The sequence below is a fragment of the Saccopteryx leptura genome, chromosome 8 (genome assembly GCF_036850995.1).
Source record: "Saccopteryx leptura isolate mSacLep1 chromosome 8, mSacLep1_pri_phased_curated, whole genome shotgun sequence".
Classification (NCBI taxonomy): Eukaryota; Metazoa; Chordata; class Mammalia; order Chiroptera; family Emballonuridae; genus Saccopteryx; species Saccopteryx leptura.
Window position 1 is genome coordinate 51710194 of NC_089510.1, and position 26707 is coordinate 51736900.

The window sequence follows — 26707 nt, forward strand, 5'->3', positions numbered from 1 at the left end:
CCAAAATATTTTGAACTTCGTGGATCAGTCTGCGGGCCGCACAAAATTGTTCAGCGGGCCGCATGAGGCCCGCGGGCCACGAGTTTGAGACCCCTGATTTAGAGCATGGGTTTTTATACCACATATAATAGAGAAGAGAAAAATACACGATATTCTAAAAGCAGTTTTTTACTTTAAGATAAGTAAAAGTTCTTACTTCCACCTGATGGGAAGAGAAGAATCAAAAAGGACATGACTAGAGCTCTTGGGGACTCTGAGAAGAGGCTCAATTCTCTGTCCCATTCCCTCAAGGGAGCCCTGGGAGTCAAGATGGTGAAGAACAGCAGAAACCTCAGAAAAGCTGGGCGACTTCCAGAATAGAAGGGAGCACTGCCTGATTCGGCTGTTCACAGCCCCCCATCCAGCCTGGCACCTGAGAGGAAAGTGGCAACGGCCAGGGTAAGACTTCCAGAAGAGGTGAGGACTGTCACACCCCACATTTCAGCTCGGAGGATGTGCACACTCAAAAATTTTCTGTGCTGTAGGAGGGGCACAAACACGGCCTGGAAAAGAATTCTCCTGACGTGAAAAACAGAGTGCCCTGCCTGACCAGGCGGTGGCGCAGTGGATAGAGCGTCGGACTGGGATGCAGAGGACCCAGGTTCGAGACCCCGAGGTCGCCAGCTTGAGCATGGGCTCATCTGGTTTGAGCAAAAAGCTCACCAGCTTGGACCCAAGGTCACTGGCTCTAGCAAGGGGTTACTCGGTCTGCTGAAGGCCCGCGGTCAAGGCACATATGAGAAAGCAATCAATGAACAACTAAGGTGTCGCAACGAAAAACTGATGATTGATGCTTCTCATCTCTCTCCGTTCCTGTCTGTCTGTCCCTATCTATCCCTCTCTCTGTCTCTAAAAAAAACAAAAACAGAGTGCCCTACAAAGATACTACCTAAGAGCAAAGGGGCCTAGAAATTTAAGTACAGAAGAGTGCTAATAACTGAAGTCCAGGGTGGTTTATCTAGCAGAGGACACTGAGCGGCAGAGGACAGATGGGGGCTGTGAACCTGTCCCATCATGGAGAACAGTCTCAGAAGAGAAAAAGTAAAGGCAAAACCTTGTAGGAACTGAGTCCAAATGCCAAAGAGACTAAGAGAACTCTGAAAATGACTGAGTTCATCTTGAACTGTCAAGGTGGAGTTTTCTTACATCTGTTGACTTCGGAGCATGTAAACTAGGTGAAGTTCTGTTGGACAGCCGTAAAGAAAACAAGTCCCACACCTGAGTTTTGTGGGGCTGTAATTTTCTGTACTTGTCACAGTGATAGAGGCTGTCACAAAGGAGTGCAGGAACACAGAGGAGGAAGCAATCCACTGGGCCTGTAGGTGTGGGGGAAAGGTGTCAACCAGGAGATGCCATTTGAGCTATGTCTTGAAGAAGAAATAGGAGTTTGCAGTGCTAAAAAGGATGATGAGGGAAGACATTCCCCAAGCAAAGGCACAGAGACGGGAGAGCACACAGCATATTCGGGAAACTCTAAGAAGTTCGTGGCTAGAGTGTTGAGGAACAGTGAGTAATGAGGCGGGTGAAATAATGTGGGGCTAGGGCCTTATGTGCTCTGCTAAAGAGTTGGCGGTTTTACTATGTAGGCGACTAAGAATGCAGATGTTCATTCTGGTGGAAGAGAAAAGGACAGGTTAGACAAGAGATGGTTTTGAGGCAAAGAAAGGACCTGGTAATCATCTAGGCTTAGGAGAAGGTAAACCAAGGTAGTGGGAATAGAGAGGTGAGGCTGTGCTGACAATTTCATTGAGACAGAATCACTAGAACTGTGTGACTGCCTGGATATGAGAGAGAAAGCAAGGAATGGAGGATGACAGTATCCAGCTTAGAAGGCCTGATAGATAGCTGGTGATGGTATCAGCCAGGTTAGGGAAGATCAGGGGGGAAAAAAAACCCATGTCTTTGGGGAAAGTATGGGAAAAAAAGAGTTCAGTTTGAGGTGGCTATGGGACATCTAGGTAGAAATGTCCAAGATATGTTGAGATATGGACCTGTAGGTCAGGAGAAAGGGGGGTAGTTACAGATGTCAGATAAAAAATTAGCATTGTCTGCCACAGGACTGAAAAGAGGACACTCGCTGGATTTGGAAAATAGGAGGATAGTAGTGATCTCAGAGTAGAAGGTGGTGATGTGTGTGCGGAGGGGAGGAGAGTGGAGTGCAGGGAAGCCAGTTACCATGATTTAGAAGAAGTTCAGCCAGCTACAAGAAGTTGTGAATTTTTAACTGCTAATGAAAGGACCATACTGATCACCTCTTTCCTGGTTATACTCAAAGACTTCTTGGTGGGGATTCATTGATCAATTTTTACCCTCCAGGATTTGTGCATGTTCAATTTTTACCCTCGGTATTGCTTACGTTCTTTCTGGGGACAAGAGAAGATAATTTTCAGTCTCTTTGCTTTCTGGAAATTAAGACTTGGCCTTGGCGTTACATATTTTGCCCACAGCAAGAACCATGTTACATATTTTGAAAGGTAAAGATCAAGAGCCAGCCTGACCCGTGGTGGCGTGGATAAAGTGTTGACCTGGAACACTGAGGTCACCAGTTCAAAACCCTGGGCTTGCCTGGTCAAGGCACATATGGGAGTTGATGCTTCCTGCTCCTCCCTCCCCCTTCTCTCTCTCTCTCCCCTCTCTCTAAAAAATTATTAAAAGAAAAAAATTAATAAAAGAAAAATTTTAAAAGAAAAAACAAAAGATCAAGAGCCAGAGACTTCATGGACCAGGCAAAATCAAACTGCGTTGCTGGGTATCACCCATGATAATTCAAAACCTTCTTAGCCTCCTTGGAAGAGAGCTAAGAGACAATACAGCAATGAAGTATGCAATATTACAACTGAAAAGAGACATGGAAACTCTGGTAGCTGAGAAGGATTTTAAGATGTTACTCACTTCACTTGCCAGAGGAAATCTAATTCATTCCCTAGCAGACTACGGGATATGCAGAGGATGGAAGAGGAAAGACCAACTTTATTAAATTCAGGAAAATGCCCTTTTAATTAAGTGGTTAGGATGGTTTGGTAGTGTTGATAATAATTCTCTTGAGATAAGCAGAGAGGAAAAAAAAAAAAAAGAGAAAAGAAAGAAAAGCTCCAGGGCCCTCTGCAGACAGGACCCGTAAACCCGGAAAGGAGAAAACCACTGAACTGTACAGCATACTGCTAACGCTTTCATCAACGCGAAACCCATCAGCAACAAAATATACAAAGGAAAAATGAAAAATATGACCCTTTCCAAATGATTTAACCACTAAATCCTATTTGCAAATAAATGATCTCCTCACCACCACAACAAATGCTATTTGTGGTGAGTCATCTGTTGAGCCTGCTCACCAATCCCCACACATAGTAGCCCCAATCATGGTGGCCTGACACCTACCGCAGGGCACTGAGTACATCCTTTGAAAGCCAACTCTGCTTATCACCTCACAGAACTGCTGAGGGACCTGCTGAAACAGCCTAAGGCTTGCAGGTTCCCCACGTATTCTTTCTTCCATCATTTTCTTCTTTCTTTGGAAGGCAGACATGAGAACCACATTGTCAATCTTCTCTACCTAGAACCCAAGGGAATAACAAACTGAAAAAGAACCTGGAGAACTGCTACTTAAATTGCCTGATGCACTGCTTCAAAAATAAAGGCACTTCTGTGCACATTACTTTGCATGCAATTTGCTTTTCATATCAAATTGCATAAGAGCCTCTCCTGGCCCTCTCCTAGTTTGATTTCTATCTCTTCAAAATTCCCTGTTCCTTTTTTGATAAATTCATTTAATAAAAATGCACTGAACAATCACTACGTGCAGGCACTGGTAATGAAATGGTTAACAATGTGGACACCATCTTTTTCCTCTTAAAGCACACAGTTTAGTAAGAGATAATAGGCAAACTACTTAATAATGTAGTGTTATAAAGCTATTACAGTTCTTTTGTTTTGCATCAAGATAGGTAGCTTTTCCTGGGACTCGTTCTATGCTTCTGCACATCCTGACATCATTTCTACCTCCTAATTCCACTATATCCATCTCTGGCCTCCTCTCAGTCTTATTTCTAAGAGTCCCAATCAAATGAGCAGCTAGCTTAGAGCTATCAAAAGGCAAGTTTTTCTTTTGACTACAGAATCAAATGGATTAATAGAAGATACGTCACATCTTTCCCTTAATTATGTATACCTTTATAACCCGCAAACCACAGTTTTCAAACTGTTTCTTTTGATCCTGAATTTCTTCAGTTAAAAGCGTTAGACTTTTCAGAAACTTATTTTCTTTCATTTCACTTTGGTGGTTTGGTTGCTGATCAGTCCATTGTCCTGAAAATGAATAACACAAAACTTTTTTGCAGTGCTCTGTGAGAGGGACAAGATTTATAAAGAAATTTAAGGAAACAAATACCAGAAATCTGGAGGAATAGATTAGCCAGTTTAAATTGTATGCCTCGCCTGACCTGTAGTGGCGCAGTGGGATAAAGCGTTGACCTGGAAGTGCTGAGACTGCTGGTTCAAAAACCCTGGGCTTGCCTGGTCAAGGCACATATGGGAGTTGATGCTTCCAGCTCCTCCCCCCTTCTCTCTCTGTGTCTCTCCTCTCTCTCTCTCTCTCTCTCTCTGTCTCTCCCTCTCCTCTCTAAAATGAATTAAAAAAATATATATATATATAAAAAATAAAGATATTTACATATAAATAAATAAATAAATTGTATGCCTCCTATGTTTAGGGTATACAAGGAGCATAACAATACAGTGGGACATCATAAGATAAAATACAGGGCTCATAAATTTGTCTTCAGATGATTTGGACTTAAGAGGCGGAGAGGATGAGAAAAAAGGGCATTAATCTGTATTCCTCTTCCATCAAGGCTGAAATGATGATATATAATTCTGTTGTTCATAGGAAATGTTTGTATTTTCAGGCAAGATGCCCTTAACAAAAAGAAAAGCATGAGAAAACATTAAAGAATGGTAGAAAACAATATGCTATTTATATAAACACATCAAGGTTTTTAGAGAGATTTCATACCTCTACCCCATTTCATCATTGCAACGCCACTACTGGAAAAATTGACACAATTTTACAAATAATGAAATTAAAACCCAGAGACGTAAGTGACTTGCCCAATACCACACAGCTATTAAGTAGAGAGATCCAAGGTTATAAACCTGCTTTTACCAGTGCTTTCTGTAAGGGGCAAGGCAGCATGGTTAGTATATGTAGCACTCATACGCCACCACCCAACCAAGAAGAGCAAAATTTGGAGAATAAGCATAAATTGTGCCATGTAGTTCCTCTCTTTTTTCCTTCCTTTCTCCCTTAACTTCTTTCCTTCCTTTTTCATATTCAAGGACAACCTGTTATTGTTCAAAGGAGCTTCTTTTTTTTTAAGTTTTTTTTAAAAATTTTTTTACAGGGACAGAGTTAGAGAGAGGGATAGATAGGGACAGACAGACAGACAGGAACGAAGAGAGATGAGAAGCATCAATCATTAGTTTTTCGTTGTGACACCTTAGTTGTTCATTGATTGCTCTCTCATATGTGCCTTGAGTGGGGGGCTACAGCAGACCGAGTAACCCCTTGCTTAAGCCAGCAACCTTGGGTCCAAGCTGGTGAGCTTTGCTCAAAGCTCAAACCAGATGAGCCCGCGCTCAAACTGGCGACCTTGGGGTCTCAAACCTGGGTCCTCCGCATCCCAGTCTGACACTCTATCTACTACGCCACTGCCTGGTCAGGCCAAAGGAGCTTCTTATTGGACTAAATATACAGGTGGATAAAATGGAAACTCTCCAAAAGGCTTACTTTCTTTCAGTTTGAGTTTGACATTAGACCAAGTATATTAAAATGACCCAGCCCATTATCTAATTGAATGGGCTGAATTTAACTACAGGAAGCAGACGATAAATCTAGAGAGACTCACTGGAGGGTCAAGTTGCAAATCTAGAAGGCAGGAGGGACAAAAACTCCATAGCAAAGGAACTCTGAAGCCAGGAAATTTCAAAGGAAGAGACTATAAATTAAATCTGGAGAGCAATAGCTCACATTTATGAAGTTCAGTTGACTTGAGGTCAGCTAACATTTTATTACATGCCAGGTACCGGCTGGGCACTGGAGACTCAAAGATCCACAAACTCTTGCTATCAGAAAAGCTCACATAGAAGGATTAAAAGAGCAACATAAAAGAGGAGATGCCTAACTTCTATTATTTAAATTTTATTATTTGATGGATAGTTGACATTCCCTGTAGTAATAGCTCATTTCAAAACTACCCATTTTGTTGAAAATGATCTTGATCTGATTAAGAGAGAATGACTAGAATCTATGTAAACACAATAAATTAAAATCAATTAAAAAAAGAGAGAGAATGAGTCTGTATGAACCTCTGCTGTGGAATAATATACTTAGTCATCAGTTACTAAAAATGCCACCTCCCAGCAGAACAAGGCACTTAAATGACTAACTTGTCAGTCGCTGGGATAACTTTATAAATGCAATTAAAGTAATGTCATAAGCTTTACAGGAGATCAATATTTCTTTGTCTCTTGGTCTCTTGAGAGGTATCAGTATCAATTTACATATTCACAGACATTACACTTCAAAAGCTAAGCAGAAATCATAATCTTGAGTCTAATTTTTGTGTATTATTTTTGTCCATGTTTTTTGGACACTGGGTTTTCTGTGGACTGTGGATGCAACATCTACTGCAAATTCCTACCCACTCTGACCATTTCTGCCTAAATTATTATTTTAAACACATGGTGAAAACAAGGTGTCCTTTGAAATTTTACATCTGAATTTCTGTATTAAATCCATTCTCCACATTATAACCAGTGATCTTTCTAAAATACAAGTTTGGGTGCCTCTCCTAGGTGCTGCCAGAGCACTTTCACCCTCCTCTTTCATAACGAATCCTGCTTGCTTCTCCGTATCACCAACTAGATTTTGAGTGAAAACAATGTTCATTTTATCATTGTATTCCCAGCACCTAGAACAATGCTTGGTACATATCGTGGATTCAATATTCATTAGTTGAATAACTGAATGAAATAAGCTTCTGTCTCCAAAGTGGTGTTTTCAATGGTATAATTTCATAATTATCTCTAGGGCTACGTTAAAAGGATCTTTCCAGACCCAAATTCCCAGTCATCCTGATGGATTTTGCCCTACTAAATGGGTGATACGTGTGTGTACTTAACAGTACTAATTAATGATTTACTTCGGTGAGAAGCTCAAAGTAAGTAATTTTAAGATTCCTAAGGCTGCCAGCAACAAATAAATGCAACAAAACTCAATTAAAGAAATTAATCAAGTGGAATGTGTCTACATTTGTATTATCCATCTGCACAATTAAAGATGCACTTTTTTCCCGTGCTGCCTGGGAGTGGGTTACCCTAGGCTTTCCATGTAATTGCCTCTTAGGCAATACATGTCATCCTAAGTAAATTCAATTGTGTGTGTGCGTGTGTTCATTTACTAATAATTAACCCTGCTGGTAGAAATAGGACCCAAAAGTGGTTATAAAAGTTGATGGTCTAACATAGAAATCTGCATGGTTGCTCTCTCTCTCTTCCATTCTCTCTTACCCATATACATACAGACATAATCACACCGAAAAGGACAGTTGGGAGAGCTGACTTTTTTACTTAAATGGAAAGTTACTTACCAGACAAGCTCCAAAGGGCTTGCTCCTTTTTTCTTGCCATTTCCTCTTGAACTTCACACAGCATTTGTTCAATATTCATAATCACCTCAATAACGTCAGCCTGGGCTCCTTTAATCTTCAATATTGCCTTTCCAGGATCGAGAACCTCTAAGATAGAGACCTTAGAGGTTTCCTGAAGCTGAGACAAAATGTCATGTTCCTTTCTCCCAAGGTAGAGGATATGATTATTCTCAATGACGTGCGGGTCCTGGTGGGTCAGTAGCCTTTGAATCCACTCTTGGGCCTCAGCCATCTTTTCCGGGTTAGATCCCATCAGATTGATGGTAGGAGATTTAGCTTTTAGCTCATTTTCTTGGTTCCCTCTGGTCCCCTGGGGGACTGAAAAGACTATTGTAAGCAACTGCATAAAACAGGTGGGTTTTAACCCAGAGCAGGACGGTACATCATGGCCAGTGTTTGCCTCAGGATACTGCCATCATCGTCTGCGGTAGCAGCTTCAGTTAAGTACTACCTCTGAGCACTGTGGTGGGTATAAAGGAAATCTAAATGTAGAGTTTAGTTTCTCTGAGAACAAGTTTAGCTTGCAAGGGGTTGTCTTGCTCTTGTTTCGCCCTTGCTGTGTTGTATTTATCCATTCACGGATGAATTCATCTTGTGATTTCACTCTGGGTGTTGACCAACTATTACTTCCTGCTGAATGGGATTTAACTTCTTGCTAATCCCAGGTTTAAAATCAAACATCTCTGAAAGCCATAGAGCTTAAGAATGAGTATTCTTTAAATATATATACATATATAAATATATATGTATACAAAAATATAGGTTTTACTACTGAAAAATTGGAAAATTATCGAAGTACATGACAGAAGGAAACACCCATAGTTCCAATACCTAAGATTCTGATTTACATCTCATCTGTGTGTGACAGGACATCCCGCACCTGCACAAGCAGCACTTGGAGCTAAGCAACTCCTGCTGCTGGACTCGGTATTTCTCAGCAGAAAAGGAAAAGGAACTTGATTCTAATCCCCGCCCCCCATGTATACCTCTCTCTACAACCGGGCTCCACAAAGAGGAAAGATATGTATAAAACAGAAGAATCTGATGGCTTAAGGTGGCTTTGAACCCAAATTGCAAAGCAAAAGTTGGTGGTAGAGATTGAGTAGCTGAGAGAATTCATAGAAGAGGCAGTATCTAAAGTATTTAAAGAATTCTCTCAAATGATTATGAAAATGTAGTAACCTAGTAGCCAGCTGGGCAAAAGAATTCACAGAAAAGGAAACACAAATGGCCCATATATGTGTGAAAAGATGTTCTTCTTCATTGGTAACCAAGGATATGAAAAACTACCCACCAGACTGGCAAGAATTTCTAATTCTGACCGTCTCAAGTGTCAGGAAAGACATACAGCAAATTGAACTCCTATGTATTCATGATAGATGTAAACTTGCAACAACCACTCCGATGATTATAGTATTTAAAGAAACTTTGGCACATGTGTATCATGGGATGTGTACAAGAAAGTTCACATCCTTTTTGGTAACAGCCAAGAACTGGAAATAACCTAAGTGTCCTTTAACAATGGAATATTATTATAGCAATGAAAATTAGTGAATTTAGCTACATGGATAAATCTTAGCAAGATATTTTGAGGGGGAAAAATAAGTTGAGCACTTAACTATGTTCTAAGCATTGTTCTAAGTGTGCTTTATATATTTCATCCAATCCTCACAACCCAATAAGATAGCTACTATTAGCAACCCTATCTTATAAATGAGGAAACTAATTCAGAGTTATTAAGTAACTTGCCCATGGTTATAGGACTAGTAAGTGGTGGCCAGGGAGAAAATAATGGTAATTAGCATCCTTTACCTACTAGAGTAGTTGGGTGGTACTGGGAACTATGAAAAAGTAGCAGGACAGACCGAAAAGGGAGGGGGAATGGCCTCCCTTTGAGTAAAAATAAAAACCAGTATTTTATATTACACTAAGAAACGTGTGTTTGTGTGTGTGGGGGGAGGGGGGTTGCTTTTTAAATTGAAGGCATACTTTTTTTTAAAACCCTTGTTCTGCTTGGTAGCTTACATTAAATTTTAGGAGCAAATAATACATGTTGATATTTCACTTACCCATCATTACCAGGAAGGAAGAATTGTTCTAGGTAACTACATTGTTCAGACCACTAAAGGATACTCTTCTAACATCAAAACATATTTAATTTTAACCATTTATTAATTAAATATTTCTAATGAAACCACTCTGCCTTCCTGAATAGTTTAACTTTCCCTTGATAATCTGAGATCATTATAATTAATTTTTATTAACATCAATTATTGTCCTGTGCTATAATTCTTTTACAGATATTCTCAAATAAATTACTGAAGTAACTGGTAATGCCTGACTCCGTTATTTGGATTAATGAGACAGAGACATTGGTTTGTTCCTGCTCCTCCTCCAAAGCCCCTCCTATCTAGCATCTCTACATTCACTGTGGTTCCCCAAACATGCACTGCATTTGTCTGCCCCCGTGGATTTTCTCACCTTGGATGCCCTACCCCAGCAACTCATTGAAAATCTTGCCATCCTCAAAGCCAAGCTTAGAATCATCTCTTCCATGAAGTCATTTTTACTCGCTTGCAGTCAAGGAGGAATTTCTCCCTCCTCCTGGCCACCTGGAAGTTTGTCCATTCATTATTTACCCCCTGGCATTTATTTAATGCTTTGAAATTTACAGCACATTTTTACCTACACAATCTCTAATTATCCTCATATCAGTCTGTCATTATCATTTTATAGATAAATATAAACAAGCTCATTAGAGGTGCAGTCACAGACCAGAACCCTTAAAATTCCCCCTTCCTTTCCACATTGCTGGACCACTGAATATCCATAACTGAACTCTTCTATTAAAAGGTATAAACAAATCATTTTGACCCTAATGGGAAATATCCTAACAGTTTCTATTGCTGGTTGAATGTCTAGTGCTTTTAACATCTACAGAATACTTTAGATTAAAAGACTGTTTCAGATGTCTACGACCTAGTTGTCATGAGGCAATTTCATCTCAGTCCACTCAAATTCCACTAACAGAATGCAGTAATAAGACGAACCTAATCTTTCTCCAGTCCTCAACAACCAGAATTGGTTTAGTTCAGTGATCCCCAAACATGGTTCAGTAGTGAAATTAATTAGGGGGCACTGAACAATACACAGTTTTGGCCCAGACCCAGAGGGCCTGATCAGAATCTGTAGAGTTGGGGCCTATTCATACATTGGTTTGTGTTGCTGCTTTTCAAAGTTTCCGTCATGATCACAGTGATTCCTCAGGTTTGAGTAGCATTGGGTTAACCCACTCAATGTTATCTAGTATTACTGAGACGTGCTTTCTAGCACTATTAAAGAGTAACTCCTTTAGATGTTTGTTCATTGAGAGCAGAAGGAGTATTGGCTAAGTCAGCTTGGGAAGGGAAGAACTTTTTTTTTTTGAGAGAGACAGAGACAGGAAGGGAGAGCAAGAATGAGAAGCATCAACTCGTAGTTGTTTTCACTTTAGTTGTGCATTGACTGCTTCTCATATGTGCCTTGATCGGGGCTGTGTCAGTGTCCCCCGGTTCAAGACAGCAGCCTTGGGCTTTTCACACCAACAACCTTTGGGCTCAAGCTGGCAAGCTCTGGGATCGTGTGGATGATTTCCCTGCTCAAGCCAGTGACCCCGTGCTAATGGGCTAAGGAGCCTGTGCTCAAGCTGGTGACCTCAGGGCTTGGAACCAGCGGCCAGAGCATTCTGGATAGATCTTTATCCACTGTACCACCACTAGTCAGGCAGGGAAGAACTTTTTCTTAGGAAAAAATTATAGGCAGCATTTATAAATGAATTATCTACACCATGAATCACCTAATGCAACTCAACCTCGCTCTGTTCATATCATAAAACAGGACTGAGCAAGAACCTGGCCAGGTATAGAGTAGGTTGCTATCTAAGCAGGAGCACAGTGAATTATATCTGGCTTCTTCACTCATCTTTTCCTGTCCATTAGTTTAGATCAAGAACAGAATGAGCCTAGGATGAGAGATGCTGCTTCTAGGCCCATCAAATTCTCACTCACCACTGTAATTGTTGAAATGTTGCAGGGAGGACTTCTTCTTCATTTCAGTGGTGAAAGCCTGCAAGGAGCAAAACAGAACAGAGCAGGGCTTTTAGCCATTGTCATCGAAATCCCTCTTGCTACCTGCACATCCACACTTGACCCAGTGGTGGGATTCAGCCAGTTCGCACAGGTTCGGCAGAACTGATACCTAATTTTTTGTTGAGTTCAGTGAACCGGTTGTTAAAATGGCACTTGTAATCAGGGTTCTCTCGAAGGTGCCTGGACAGCTGCCCAATGTGGAAATCACAAATTTACATTCCTTTTTCTTTTTTTGACGTTCATCTGTGCAATAGCGTATTCGAAGCACCCATAATAATGTTCATTCTGTCCACAGGTGAAAAAAATTTGACAGAACTATGCTTGTAATATTTATTTATTTATTTCATAAAACTCATTATACCTTTAATGAAATACTAGATTTTAATTTCCTTGTGTTTGTTACTTCAGTAAACAAACATATAACATAAAGAGAAAAAGTACCAAACAACCAGGCAGTAAAAACTTGTACTGTTTTTTGTCAGGTATTATTTAATATCTTTTCTTAATATTTTAAAGTTCTTTCTTATAATATAATCTAGTTTTGTGTACCTCTTTTATTTTTCTTATTTAAGTATTAAATGCATGAAACGATAAAATACCTTTAGTATATCTTTTTTTTTACACTTAGAACAGTCATTAGGGGCCCTGGGCCTATTGGCTCAGTGGTAGAGCGTCAGCCCAGTGTGTGGAAATCCCAGGTTTGATTCCTGGCCAGGGCACAGAAGAGAAGCACTCATCTACTTGTCCACCCTTCCCCTTCTCCTTTCTCTCTGTCTCTCTCTTCCCTTCCCACAGCCAAGGCTCCATGGGAACAAAGTTGGTCTGGGCACTGAGGATGGCTCCATGGCCTCAACCTCAGGTGCTAGAATGGCTCCCACTGAGAAGGAGCAATGCCCCAGATGGGCAGAGCATCGCCCCCTGGTGGGCATGCCGGGTGGATCCTAGTCAGGAGCATGTGGGAGTCTGTTTGACTGCCTCCCTGCTTCTAACTTCGAAAAAATACCAAGAAAAAAAAAAGAATGGTCATTAGAGCAGAGAACTGGTTGTTAAATTATTTGAATCCCATCACTGACTTGACCTCATCCACTCTCTGAGTCCCCATTTCCACTGCCACAAATCTAAATCTTGGAGAACAGCAAGTGCAGCACCGCAATCTATTAGAACATGTAGGGCAAACAAATATAAGAAAAATGAAAAGAAACTCAAAACCTGGTATAAAAAAGAATGTATATTCCAAGGCAAAATATTTTCACTCATTCATTCATTCAACAGATAGTAAATGCCCTGCATATTGCATGGTAGGCACTGAACTAAATCTGTGGATATGGCACCAAAGAAGACAAACATACAGGCAGATGTTCTTGTAATTAATAAAACATAAATTTGTTTTTTAAAAGTTATATATATAATACATTGCTTTCTACTTACGTAGATCGAATAAATGATCAATTCCTGTAAAGTGCTTAATATTATATCTGGCACATAGTAAACATTCAATGTTAGCTATTGTAATTATTTTTATATGACAGTCTATGAACAAAGATTTGTCTATTTAAAAAAAATAACTCATCTCCTCTAGAGTTTGGAATCACCTATTCAGCATCTTCCTTTATTTTATTTTGTTTTTATTTTGTCTTTCTGTTTTTAAAGTTGATACAACTGACAGTAATTACTTCATTGAAAAGATGGTAAATAATGGGGTGAAAACTAGATTTTGCTTTGCATCTGAACTTCAACAATAATATTTCTTTCTTTCTTTTTTTTTTTTTTTTTACAGAGCCAGAGAGAGGGATAGACAGGGAGGGACAGACAGATAGGAACAGAGAGATGAGAAGCATCAATCATTAGTTTTTTGTTGCGACACCTTAGTTGTTCATTGATTGCTTTCTCATATGTGCCTTGACCGCGGGCCTTCAGCAGACCAAGTAACCCCTTGCTTGAGCCAGAGACCTTAGGTCCAAGCTGGTGAGCCTTTTGCTCAAGCCAGATGAGCCCGCGCTCAAGCTGGCAACCTCGGGGTCTCGAACCTGGGTCTTTCCACATCCCAGTCCGACGCTCTATCCATTGCGCCACCGCCTGGTCAGGCAACAATAATATTTCTTAATCTGTAGGACATTTTCTTCATAAATTATATTTGCAGCTGCTAGTTCCAGAGCAGAAAGTCCTCCATCTTACCATATTTTGTACTTGGAGAGGTCATTACAGGGAACTTCCATGTTCTCCTGTTCTTGTTTAAGAACTTGAAAATAAAACAAATGAGATACTATCTGCTGATAGATTAACAATAGCTGCTATACATAAAAGAATCAAAATCAGCTCTTTTCCAAAGTCACTTTAAATGTTAGGATGTGCTGCAAGGTTAGAAATTAAGCAAAGCTTTGAATTGAATGTGAAAGAAAACTATAACTTAATCAGTATCAATAACTTGAAGAATGTGTGGATAACAAACAGATGGTCTGCAAAAATTTGGGAAAGTGGACCTTTATAGCAAGAATTTGGCATTTTTTCCCAGCTCTGTCTACAAATGAGCAATGCCTAATGTGAGGAATGTTAGTAGGCTGCTCCTAGAGAGGTTTTCATTATTCTGAGACATAGTGTCTGGCACAAGGTAGATATGCAATAAATATTTGTTAAATAACCAAGTGAATGACTATCCAACACCTTTTATAGATACTCAGTTGCAACAAGGACCCCTTATTATTGTGAAATCCTGGTGAACATAAGTATTTCAGTCAGCTGGGAAGTTAGTTACTCATTGTTATTCGTGAATTAGAAAATTCATGATTGTGAATGTAAGTATCACTTTATTATGAGTTTAGTGTATGTTGGTCTTCCTGAGTCAACAACTCTGGATGTCTAACAAATCTATTTCAGTGAAATGTAGAGGCTTGCCAAGGTAACGCTCTTGTGAAGATAGGTATAAGTTGCCCTCTGATCTTTCTGAACACATGCCCCTCACTGAAAGAAAGAAATATTTAGGGAGAAAAAATGTGTTTATCGAAAGCCCAAAGGGGGCCCTGGCCGGTTGGCTCAGCGGTAGAGCGTCGGCCTGGCGTGCGGGGGACCTGGGTTCGATTCCCGGCCAGGGCACACAGGAGAAGCGCCCATTTGCTTCTCCACACCCTCCCCCCCTTCCTCTCTGTCTCTCTCTTCCCCTCCCGCAGCCGAGGCTCCATTGGAGCAAAGATGGCCCGGGCGCTGGGGATGGCTCCTTGGCCTCTGCCCCAGGCGCTAGAGTGGCTCTGGTCGCGGCAGAGCGACGCCCCGGAGGGGCAGAGCCTCGCCCCTGGTGGGCGTGCCGGGTGGATCCCGGTCGGGCGCATGCGAGAGTCTGTCTGGCTGTCTCAAAAAAAAAAGAAAGAAAGGCCAAAGGGTAAACATATACAAGCACACACATCATACTTCCACGGGGATAAATATAGTGTTGATAACTGAAAAAAAACCTAAAGAAATGGTCAATGTTAAAGTATGATGTTAGTTGCTGCATAAGACAGTCCTCTTTTGAGTTACACAATTGAAAGATGTATCATCTCTCAAGTTATTTTTTTCTGTGTTTTTCTTTAGTGGTTCAGAACACAGGCTTTGGAAACGAACAGACCCAGGTTGGAAACTTGCTTTGGCCAGTTGACTGGTTGAGTGTATATTAACCTCTGGATTAATATGTTTTCCCATTTGTGAAATGGAGATGACAACAGTGGCTTCATCACAGGACTGGAGGTGGGAGGATGGAATGAGAGAGCTGCTTATCAGTACCTGGCTGATGCAATACATGGCAGCTGTTTTCATTATTACTCCCTAGGGGAATCCTCAGACTGTGGCTGATCTTTCTACTTACGTTGAACTGCTATGTACATTTTTGTTTGTAGGAGGAAAGAATGAACCTTCTTTTCTAGATATGGTTAATTCCTCTTGTAGGGATATGGTGCTTCATAAATAGTTCAAAGATATACTCAGGGCAACTACATGAGTCTATAATAGTTCTCTGGTTGGGAGGAACCGGCAAACTTCATTTGAAGGACAGACAGAATGATTCATTTTGTTAAAAAGGCCACTTCACTGGGTAATTTGCCACCATCTCACAGGTCAGCTGCAGATGAGACACAGTGGTATGCTAGAGCCAGCTGACATTGCTCACAAGAGCCCATGGCACACCTATCTTCCCAGCTCCACCTTCAGTGATGTCCATTGATAGTTTAAAGTCAGCAGGGGAAATCAGCAAACACTACAAACCTCCTCTGTCTAGTCAGGCAGCAAAAGAGTAAGAACCTTTACGCTTTTTCTAGGAAACAGCAAGTTAGAATCAATATAGTTTGTTTTCTTTTATTAGGAGATAAAATGGCAACCACTCACATGGAGACAGGCTGGGAGTGGGAAAGAGGACTAATGTTCAGAGCCACTCTCTGGGTCAGGCACTCAGCAAGGCCCTTTATACCCAATTCCCAGCCACAAGCCTGGGAAGTCGCACCAGCAGTTGGATCAGAAAATTACGCCTTCAAAACCTAGTTTAAGATGCTGTATCTTATCTCATTTCTTTTTTAGTTTTCCTTAACATCATTAAAGTCCTTTTAGAAAATGCCAGCGAAGTGAGACTAAAGCAAAGAAATGGTACTTTAAAGGCAGACGGACACAGCAATATACACTAATTATGCTGATACTTCAGGGACCTAGTCACATGTGAGAAACTCAACTGATTCGGCTACTCTAAAACAAAAAGCTAAAACGAAGTGAAAATTAAAGACGGTGGACAAAAGAGCTCTGTACTCAGACACACAGACACACTCTCCTACACACATGTCCCTCCATTTGTGTTAGACCACAGCTGATTTCCCTCTGAAGTCACCTACGGATGAATTAAGAAAGAACAGATTCAATTTGAGGGCAGTACTGAGGACATGGCAAAAGTAGTCAGATACATCCTTGCTGTTAAAAAACTTAAAAAATTTAATTGAAAAAAAGAGATAACAAACAATTCACTTAATTTAGTATTCAGTTCAGCACTCAGTGAACTACAGCTCATTACAGCTAATATAATGGCTAACCTTCATGGAGGACTTACTGTATGGTAGGTACTGTTCTAAGTGTTTTATATATATTAACTCATTGAATTCTCACAACAGCTCTGTAAGATGGTAAATATTATGTGCATATTAAAACTGAGGAAAGTGAGGTACAGTTAAGTAACTTAACCTGTCCAAGGAAGTTGACTGATTAGAGAGAAAAAGACAAATAATTTGTTTTAATATGTTGGATTTAAGATGACGGTCAAATATCTAAGTAGAAACAAGAGAGGGTTGGGAATGTGGGTCTGAAGTTGGTGTTAGGTTTAAGCCCCCTTTATTTTATTTTTATTTTTAATTTAATTTAATTTTTTTGTATTTTTCTGAAGTGAGAAGTGGGGAGGCAGTCAGACAGACTCCCTCATGTGCCTGACCGGGATCCACCCAGCATGTCCACCAGGGGGCAATGCTCTGCCCATCTGGGGCATTGCTCTGTTGCAGCTGGAGCCATACTAGCGCCTGAGGTGGAGGCCATAGAGCCGTCCTTAGCACCCAGGCCAACTATGCTGCAATGGAGCCCTGGCTGTGGGAGGGGAAGAGAGAGACAGAGAGAAGAGGGAGTAGGGTGGAGAAGCAGATAGGTGCTTCTCCTGTGTGCCCTAGCCAGAAATTGAACCTGGGACATCCATATGCCAGGCCGACGCTCTACTGCTGAGCCAACTGGCTAAGGCCTAAGCCCCCTTGAAAACTCAAATTCTCCTCACCAAACTTCTCACCCTGGCTCAAAACAGAACATTCTCATCACTTACTGTGAGGTTGTAGTTAATTGGCTTGCTATTCTCTCACTTAATGTCTTCCTGGCCTTCACTTTAAAATGTTGCAAAAAGTTTATCTTTGCAGAAATGTCAGGGAAAGCTTATATTGGAAAGGGACCTGACAATTAGGGGAGTTTAAATCATAATACAGTAGTTGTTTGTAAAAGCCTAGCCACAGGCCCAGAGGCACTGTCTTCTGATAGCTGTCTTCTGATACATCAGCATCACCTCAATTCCGAGGGCAGTGCAAACCCATGGGAGAAAGGGGGACTGGCTTGCTTGAAGCTTCTGCTGGCCTGGCCAGCCTGGGACCTTTTGAACTAGCCCAGGACTCCTTTAGACAGTGAGCTGGAAGATAAACAATTTGAAGAAACTGTGGCGCCTCTCCAATCCACATACAAAAAAATATATATTACTCTGTACCTATAAAGGCAATGATATCAGCGCTTTTTCCAAGACCCCTAACTAAACTATAAAAACCCTGTTCCAACCCTCCTTGTTGCTGATATGGCTTTGGTCTGTCTCAGCATGCTTGCACCCAAGTGTATTAAATAAATTTCCTTTCGGAACGTACCAGCCTTGTGTTTTTGTTTTGGCTCTCCTAGTGCCCACCCATAGACTTGGGGAAGGGTTTAGCCTGTCAACTATCTCATATGGAATAAGGCAGTTTGGCTGGAGTTCTCTCCAGGTCTGACCTAGTTGGGGGTTTATACCAACCTGCCAGTTGTCAAGAGAGACTAACAATAGGCTTTACCCTTCCCCAGTGGACCGGCCACCCCAGCTTCAACCTTTCAGTTGGCTCAGAAAACAGGACTCTGCAGAAGTTATGGTAGACGTTTAAGACTAGTTGTGTTCTTAGAAGAAGAAAGAAGAGAGAGAGAAGCATAAGACTCCACACTGAAAGTAGGTTACTTACCTTAAGGACCCCAGGGAAGAATAAGTGCCAACAAAGGAAGAGTGAAGCTAGGTAGGGGGTTAAACATGGCTTTCATAATGGCATTTTTTACTAGGTCTGAGGTGGGCAATTTATAAAAGTTAAATTTCACCAAATTAGAACATCACCAAGCCATACAGTGCGTAGTCCCATGGCTTACAATGGAGATAGTAAACAGATGTTGTTGAATGAATGAATGAATGAATGAAGTAGGACATTTCTAAGACATTAACTTACCATATATGTCTCCCAATCTTTAGGAAATATCACAAACTTTACAGTTAGTTGTTTTATAGAACGGTGTGTGGAAAACATTAAAACTTCAGCAAACATAATCTCTGCTACTTTATCCTTCCCAATACCAATGTTTCCAGTCCCAAGGGCAGGAAAGGAAATGGAAGTTAAATTTAGCTCAAGGCATTTTTCTAAACTCTTGTGCACTGCATTTTTCAATCTCTGTAGGAAAAAAAAATTTAAGATCAGTCTTCAAGTCAAAAATAAGAATTCACTTAACCCCTTGATTCTGCCCATATTTTACAATGCTAATTTCCACTCTCCCTCAGGGCTATGACCATGCCTCCTCAGAGGATAGGAAAGGTCCCACTCCATTGGAAACCCATTACAACTATAAAGTTAAATGATGAAAAATGGAAGAGCTGAAGAAACGGAAAGAATTGAGTGGTCCTTTTTGTGCTATTCAGGACCTTCGGGCACCATGATTTCTCCCAGTTTATGTAGCCTTGTTGATCTCCCCGGGTCAGAGAGCCAACCATCAGATTTTTTCCACTCATCTGCCACTTCCAGGTCAACATAAAGAGCTCTTGGGAGTTTAATACAGAAAGTAGAAATTAAAATAAGTAAGCAGCATTTATTCAATGCCATTAAGGTCTGCCGTGTAATTTCTCCTTGAGGAGTGCTGGTCTATTTGGCAGGTTTAAACTTTCTCTCAATGTTTCAACATCCGAACTGAATGCTAATACAAGAAGGTTGTATGTGGAAGGATTTTGGAAAACTGAGGGGTAGAGAAGATTGGAGGGCCAATTTGGGATTAGAGGGCCCTTTAGCCAAAAAAGGGACAGAAATGGTGATAAAATAAAGATAGACTAAGGGAAGTGGAAGATACCACAGTTAATAGGTTTGACTGGAATGTGCTAGAAGGGAAATCCCAAATCCTCCTGGGATTTAACAGATGGAGTGGAGGGAAATGTGGAGAGGCTGAATCCCAGGCCCATTTAAGAAAAGTACCAGTGTGGTAAGGTGAGAGGATGTGCAGACTGACGTTTCTGTGTCTATTTGTGGTATGCCCACTTAAAATTTAGACATGTGTGCCTGACCAGGTGGTGGCTCAGTGGATAGAGCATTGGACTGGGATGTGGAGGACCCAGGTTCGAGACCCCGAGGTCGCCAGCTTGAGCGTGGGCTCATCTGGCTTGAGCAAAAGCTCACCAGCTTGAACCCAAGGTCTCTGGCTAGGGCAAGGGGTTACTTGGTCTATTGAAGGCCCATGGTCAAGGCACATATGAGAAAGCAATCAATTAAGGTGTCGCAGCAAAAAACTGATGATTGATGCTTCTCATCTCTCTGTTCCTGTCTGTCCCTATTTATCACTCTCTCTGACTCTCTGTCTCTGTAAAAAAAAAAAATTTAGACATGTGTTAGGTAATATTTTAAATTAAACTTTCTTTTTTTTTCCCCTTAAATGAGAAGTGGGGAGGCAGAAAGGCAGACTCCGGCATGTACCCTGACAGGGATCCAACCCACAAGCCCCCAAGGGGTGATGATCTGCCCATCTAGAGCAGTTGCTCCATTGCTTGGCAATTGAACTATTTTAGCACCCAAGGGGAGGTCATGGAGCCATCCTCAGCACCTGGGGCCAGCTTGCTCCAATCAAGCCATGGCTGCAGAAGGAAAAGACAGAGATAAAGAGAAGGGAGAGGGGGAAGGGGGAAGAGGCAGATGGTTGCTTCTTCTGCGTGCCCTGAGCGGAAATTGAGCCCAGGACATCTACACACCAGGCTTGATGCTCTACCACTGAGCCAACTGGCCAGCACCAAAATTAAACTTCTTAAGATAACTCATTAAGACAACAACAGTTATTCTGCATTTCAGGTTTTCACAAGAGTGGTAGAAAATGGGGACTATGCCACTTGACAATATTTCATGAACGTAATGACGTGATGGAAATTCAACAAACACTATACAAACTATCAAGCTACATAAAGATAAACTTATTTTCAATGAATAAATGAATGAATGAAGTAGGACATTTCTAAGACATTAACTTACCTCACATGTCTCCAGATTTGACCCAAGACTTTGTAAAGGCCACAACACATGGAACACATACTGACAGGACAATTTAAATCCCTTTGTGACCAGTACCAACTGGGAATCCTGAGGTGTCTGGTGAATTTTTTTGCTAAATTCCTCTTCCATTTTATCTCCTGCTTGGCGTAGAATTGATTGTGACACTGGACCAGCTCCAAGACCACTTAGCTCTGCAGAGTTAACAATTACATCTGTCTGAAAAGGGAAAAAATAGACAAGATTCATAGTTAAATTACTTTTTGTTAAATCGCTAATTTAAAGATTTCCCTGAAGAACTTTTAAAAATGCTTTCAAAGATCCTAAATCCACAAAAATATCATTTAATAATGGAGAGAAACTCATATTTCCAAAGCGTATTCATTTGATCAGTTTGTTTATCCTATTCAGTAATGAGGTAAAGTGTGTGGAAGATGCACTTTTTATTGCAGACATCTCACTCCCCTGTTGGCTTATCCACCTACCCACCTCGCAAATTCTGAGCATTTCCTGCAATTTATTTTAAGTTTTATCATTGAATCGTTTCATTCCCTGCCCCACTGTCATAACTTTTTGCTATTTTTGTGTGAATTTTGTTTTGTTCTAAACAGAGTGGAAATAAAATTTCTCAAAAAAATTCTACCTCCTGTTTCTTTTTTAAAGGTGAGTAGTACATAGTTAAAGAAAGTACAAATGAGACAAAAAAAAGCCTTCAGGGGAAAGTAGGCCTGTACTTTGGTGGGGTCCCCAGATCCCCCACTCACCCATCTATCCTTCAGGTAACCGCTTTTACCAGTTCCTCATCTGTCCTTTCAGAAACAGACTGTACATACACATGGGCTGAAGTTTAAGTCAAGTCACCTAGTTCACTCCAAGAGCTGTGCTAAAAGAGTTGTATCCTTTCCCCCCACCATGCACAAATCCCTCTAGATCATCCTGATGGTTCTAGCTCCCTTTGGGGGTAATTTAAGTATTTCTTATAGATGTTAATGAATGCTTCACTTTGAAAGTGGGAGCAAAATTTGCAATTTGGGGAACTGGCCCTCTTTTAAAATTTTAAGGTTCCTAATGTTCTTGGCAATAATACAATAAATTTTTAGGTAAAGGAACAAATTCTTCAACTAGGTTGTTTCTACTTTAATGTTTTTATATTAATGACTTACCAAATAAATATTACATTTTTGTGGGAGTCTCCTCAGCCTTCTTTCTAATGTTTTGCAGGCAATAAGTGGTATTTTTCACTTATAATTAAGTCTATTTGATTATGGCCACAGGAGATTCTTATGTGTGACATCACTGATCCAGAAGAGAAAAATAATATAGTCTTCTAGTCTTTCTGTTCCTCTGTTGAACTCCCTGACCCCTGCTTCACTCTTCACTTACTTGTCAATAATTTGTTGAACACCTAGAAGCATTCCCAGATTGGGCTCTGGGGCTACAGAGATGGACAAGCCATGACCCCCGTCCTCAAGGTGCTTTCTGCCTAGCAAGGGAGCTGCACTAACCCAGAAATACCTGGGTTCATTATTACCCCAACTCCCTCTCCTCTCTGCCAAAGAACTCCGGAACCCAGACAAAATGTTAAGTCACACTTTGTATTCTCCATGGCCCCGATACAAAGCCATACACTCAGAATACAACTTATAGTTCCATCTAAATCTCCATTATTTTCTATTATCCTCTGTGTCTCTCTGATCAAGTCATTCTCAGTCTAACAACCAGGTCTCTCTCTCCTCCTGCCAATTCATATCTATCACAATTTGAGATCACATCTAAAACTTACACTTCTGAAGTAATAATCTTTCTTGGTCCACTACACTACACTCTTGTCACAAATTTACATACTCTTAAACATTTTGTATTGAGACTTTTTTGTTTACTATTGGTAAGTTGCTTCAGAAATGTTCAGATGATTTGTCTCCCAGTGAGATTTTTCAAATGGAGAATTTTTTTTTTTTACATAAAAAGAATATAATAGAGTTTAAGTTCTTTGGAATCAAAGATTGTTTTATTTCCTAACTGTGCCTAAGAATAATAGCAGTAATAGTTATAAATGCTTATCATGTGAAAAACTCTAGTCTAAGCATTTTGTGTGTCTTGATTCCAACTCTAAGATATGTGTTATCATTACCCTCATTTTCCAGATGAGAAACTAAGGACCGAAAGATAAAGTAACTGGATTCACATCAATTAGTAAATGGCAAAGCTGGCATGCAAATCCAGAAGTTCTGTCTCTAAAGTCCACACCCTTAACATGAACAAAATTAAATGTTTGAAACAGTATATACTCAAAACATACTTGATAATAAGCAGTTCAGGGATCCCCTTTGACAGTGCAAGAGAAGAGAAACAAAGGCTTACCTCCTGCAGTTCAATGCAGCCTTGGACAATCTGGAGAGTCAGGTTGTTCACAACCAACTTATTGAAAGGAAGGCTGGTTCCTTGACTTGCCCAGGACACCAGCTCGTTCCTCCCTAGAATCATTTCTGAAGCAGTTTTAAAGGCAGCAACTGTAGGATCCTCATTGCTTACCAGGTGAATTTCTTTCAAATGACTAGTCAGTTGCTTCCTTCGGAAATAATTGTTGATTGTGTTCACAATGATCTTTGTACAAAGATCTAGAGGGAACTGGAAAATCCCAGAGCTCAAGGCTGGAATTGCTACTGTCTCAAGGTCCCGCCTCTTCGTAGTGACAAAATCCAGAATACTCCTAATGGCCTTTTCCAGATAGAAGATACATCTCTCTTTATCCATGGCTGCCCACCGAGGCCCGACGGCATGGATAATGACTTTGCAGGGAAGCCTCCCTGCTCCTGTGATAGCTATCTCACCAGTTTCTACTTGACCACATCTCAAAACATACTTTTTACTCTCGTCTTGGATTTCTTGACCGCCAGCTTTCACGAGGGCCCCGGCCAGGCCTCCCCCATGGATAAGGCCTTCATTGGCGGCATTCACCACAGCATCAACAGCATGTCTGGTGAGGTTATCCTTCCAGACAGATAATTCCAGCCCAGGAGTCAACATTTTTCTAAAGACTTGCAGAGAGTCACTTTTACTCTCCTTGGCTGGAGAGACCAGGGTAGAGATACAGCCAAATTTATTCTGGAGGACTTCACACAACAGACTCTCATTATTTTTAAAAATTTTGAAGTCATTGTGATTAATGGGTATTTGCCAACTATAGTTTTCTCCAAGAATGTCAGTCTCTGGAAAAGGAGAGAAGAATAAAAATAAAGAAGTGAGCAAGGGTTCCTTTGAAAAGAATGTAATTCCACTTCATATCTGGAGACTAAGTGTCTTATATGCAAAAGAGAGATAGACTTCCTCTAACCCTCTTCCTGATTCTCTTTCTCACCTAGATATTTAATTAGACAAAAAATATCCAAGAGTTTTCCAGAATAAATCACCCATAAAGTGCTTAGTCTTGTCTCCAGCATATAGTAAATACTCCGTAAGTGGTGGTTACTAAGATACAATGATGGTAGTAAAAAAACTATGCATATGCGAGGCTCATGAATTTTTAAATCTATATAAAAATGGTGAGTTTAGGAAGAACCATGCTTAAGGCACAAATATCAGAAAGAACTTAATTATGAATCAAATATAAGTGGAAGCTTTATTCATAACTTGTTTGCTTTGTCTTAGTGCCTTAGTCTGGGTTCTCTTAGAAAAGCAGACTCTGAGACAAGGAGTTAAGTTTATTTGGGAGGTGATCCTAGAAAATCCCAGGGACATGGGGTGGGAGGGCAGAGTGGGAAAGTAAGACAAGAAAGAGAAGGAAATGAATAAATGGAGCTTAACTCCACCAGAGGAAACTATGTCTCTGAGTTATAACACCAAAAGGGGAAAGGAGCTGGGATACTCATCCAACTTCTGTCAGTCATTGGTCAGAGCTGCTCAGCAAATGGATGGAACATCATACTCTAGTTTTGTGGAACAATTTTGGTGGAATTAAACTGATTGACTAAAACTTACTTACTGTACGTGGCAGACAAGATGTGCCACGCAGATGTCCCTTCAATGTGATTATGAAAGAGGGAATACAGTTAGCCAATAGCATCCAGTTGTTAGCACCTCAGGGTCCATCTCGGCTTTCCAGCCAAGGTTACGCTATTCTCAGGGTGACCCTGATTAATGGCTGATCAAGGCCATTTGTGTCCAATGTGGGACTCCCCTGATGGGTGATCTCAGGCTGGCCAAGGTTTCTTTACAGTCGGATGGCTCCACCTGCCCAATCTGGTTTCTTCTCTTTTTTTTTTTCCAGAATAAACCTTTTGCATTCCTAATTCCATCTCAGTTTCTGCTTCCTTGAGAACCCAACCTGTGACACTATATTTCATGGAATCTGAGGCATCATTATTATATGACACTGAGAAAGGAAAAACAGTGCCAATTAAACCATGGCACACTACGACTGACGGGGAGTAGCTTTATTTCAGAGCTGTGAAAAACTGTGCGTCTTAAAATAGGGAAAATGTGGTCATGAGTTATACTTAACTTCAACTCCCATTTGTAATCTCAGTCACCCAGAAAGACCTCTGGTGGCTTCAATTATCGAAAAGAAGCAGCACACCAGTAGCCAGGTCCAACTGGCCTGCACTTTAGTTGAAAATATCAAGTGGGCCACCCTTAGGTTTAGGTAGCTTCTGTTTGGCAAGAGACAATCAGTGGGTCGCCTCTTCTGACAAATTTCTATGGCTGTGGTCAGAAGTGTCACATCTTGTGGACGAAGAACAGAGTCACGGGAGCCCCGGGAGCCCGAAGCGAAGGCCGCTGATGCACACGGCCTCTGAAGCAGTCCACTTTCTGATGCACGCACTGAGGTTGCTGCAAGGTCCTGCAATCACGCACCTGAACACAGGCAGGGGAGAGAGCCTCCTTTTGCGTTCCCCTTTATCCACTGAGGACAGATATGAGCAAAGATGTTCTGAAACAAGACTGAGAATGATGTCATCCTACCTGATTCCTCATTGTAAGCTGCTGCTCCAGCACCCTGTGAAAAATGAGAGTGTTTTTTTAAAAAAAACTGAAACCGAATGACCACAGATTACTGAGAACAAATACAGTCTAGTAATCACAAAGCAACAGAAACTTTCCTGAAAGCCCTGGGTTTGAGGGGGAAGGGGAACACATGTTTCTTCCTTTGTTTAATCTGCCTGAGCTATTTGAAACACTAAATGTTCTAGCAAGCACTGACCCTATCCCACTTCCTAGAGGCCAATCAATGCACTTCTAGTTCTGGATGAGACGAAGGGTTAGAGATTAACACTTGAAAAGAACCAAAGGTCATACAGATCAAAACGACAAAAAAACTTTCACAGGCCTCTAATTTCCAAAGGTTTGTGGGGTTTTTCTAGACAGAACAAAAGACAGCAGGGGCATGACCCTCATCAGCTACACCTCCCATTTAACAGTAAGGACCTCTTTTCATTGCTTATTTCACAACACAAGCCTGAATGTAGAATTTTACGATTTAACAAATGACGTGTCTTTTCTCTATGGCCTTGTTTTTACTTTTCCTTCATAATCCTCCTTCCCTCATTCTGCAAAAGCAGAAATGTTGAATGAGTAGACAGAATCAAAATGATACTGAGGTCACATTTAAAAAAATCATCCATCTGGCCCTGGCTGGTTGACTCAGTGGTAGAGCATTGGCCCAGCATGTGGATGTCCCAGGTTTGATTCCCAGTCAGGGCACACAGGAGAAACACCCTCTGTTTCTCCATTCCTTCCTTTCTCTGTTCTGTTCTGTTCTGTTCTCTTCTTTCTCTCTCTTCCTCTC

The 26707-nt window shown here is 40.9% G+C and overlaps 1 protein-coding gene across 5 annotated transcripts in view; it reads right to left on the reverse strand.

The window, feature by feature from the left end:
- Nucleotides 1–26707, reverse strand: part of PARP9 (poly(ADP-ribose) polymerase family member 9) — a 357437-nt gene that overhangs the window by 2138 nt on the left and 328592 nt on the right. For 4 of the 5 annotated variants that reach the window (XM_066347907.1, XM_066347908.1, XM_066347910.1 and 1 more), the window contains exons 3-10: nt 25777–25918; nt 23284–24131; nt 20905–21141; nt 18856–19074; nt 11792–11849; nt 7686–8063; nt 4208–4344; nt 3418–3592 (exon numbers count right to left, since the gene is read on the reverse strand). In XM_066347907.1, the coding sequence (XP_066204004.1) occupies nt 3418–3592; nt 4208–4344; nt 7686–8063; nt 11792–11849; nt 18856–19074; nt 20905–21141; nt 23284–24131; nt 25777–25918 (2194 nt within the window). The remainder of the gene's footprint in view (nt 1–3417; nt 3593–4207; nt 4345–7685; nt 8064–11791; nt 11850–18855; nt 19075–20904; nt 21142–23283; nt 24132–25776; nt 25919–26707) is intronic. The other variant, XM_066347909.1, reaches the window with a different exon arrangement.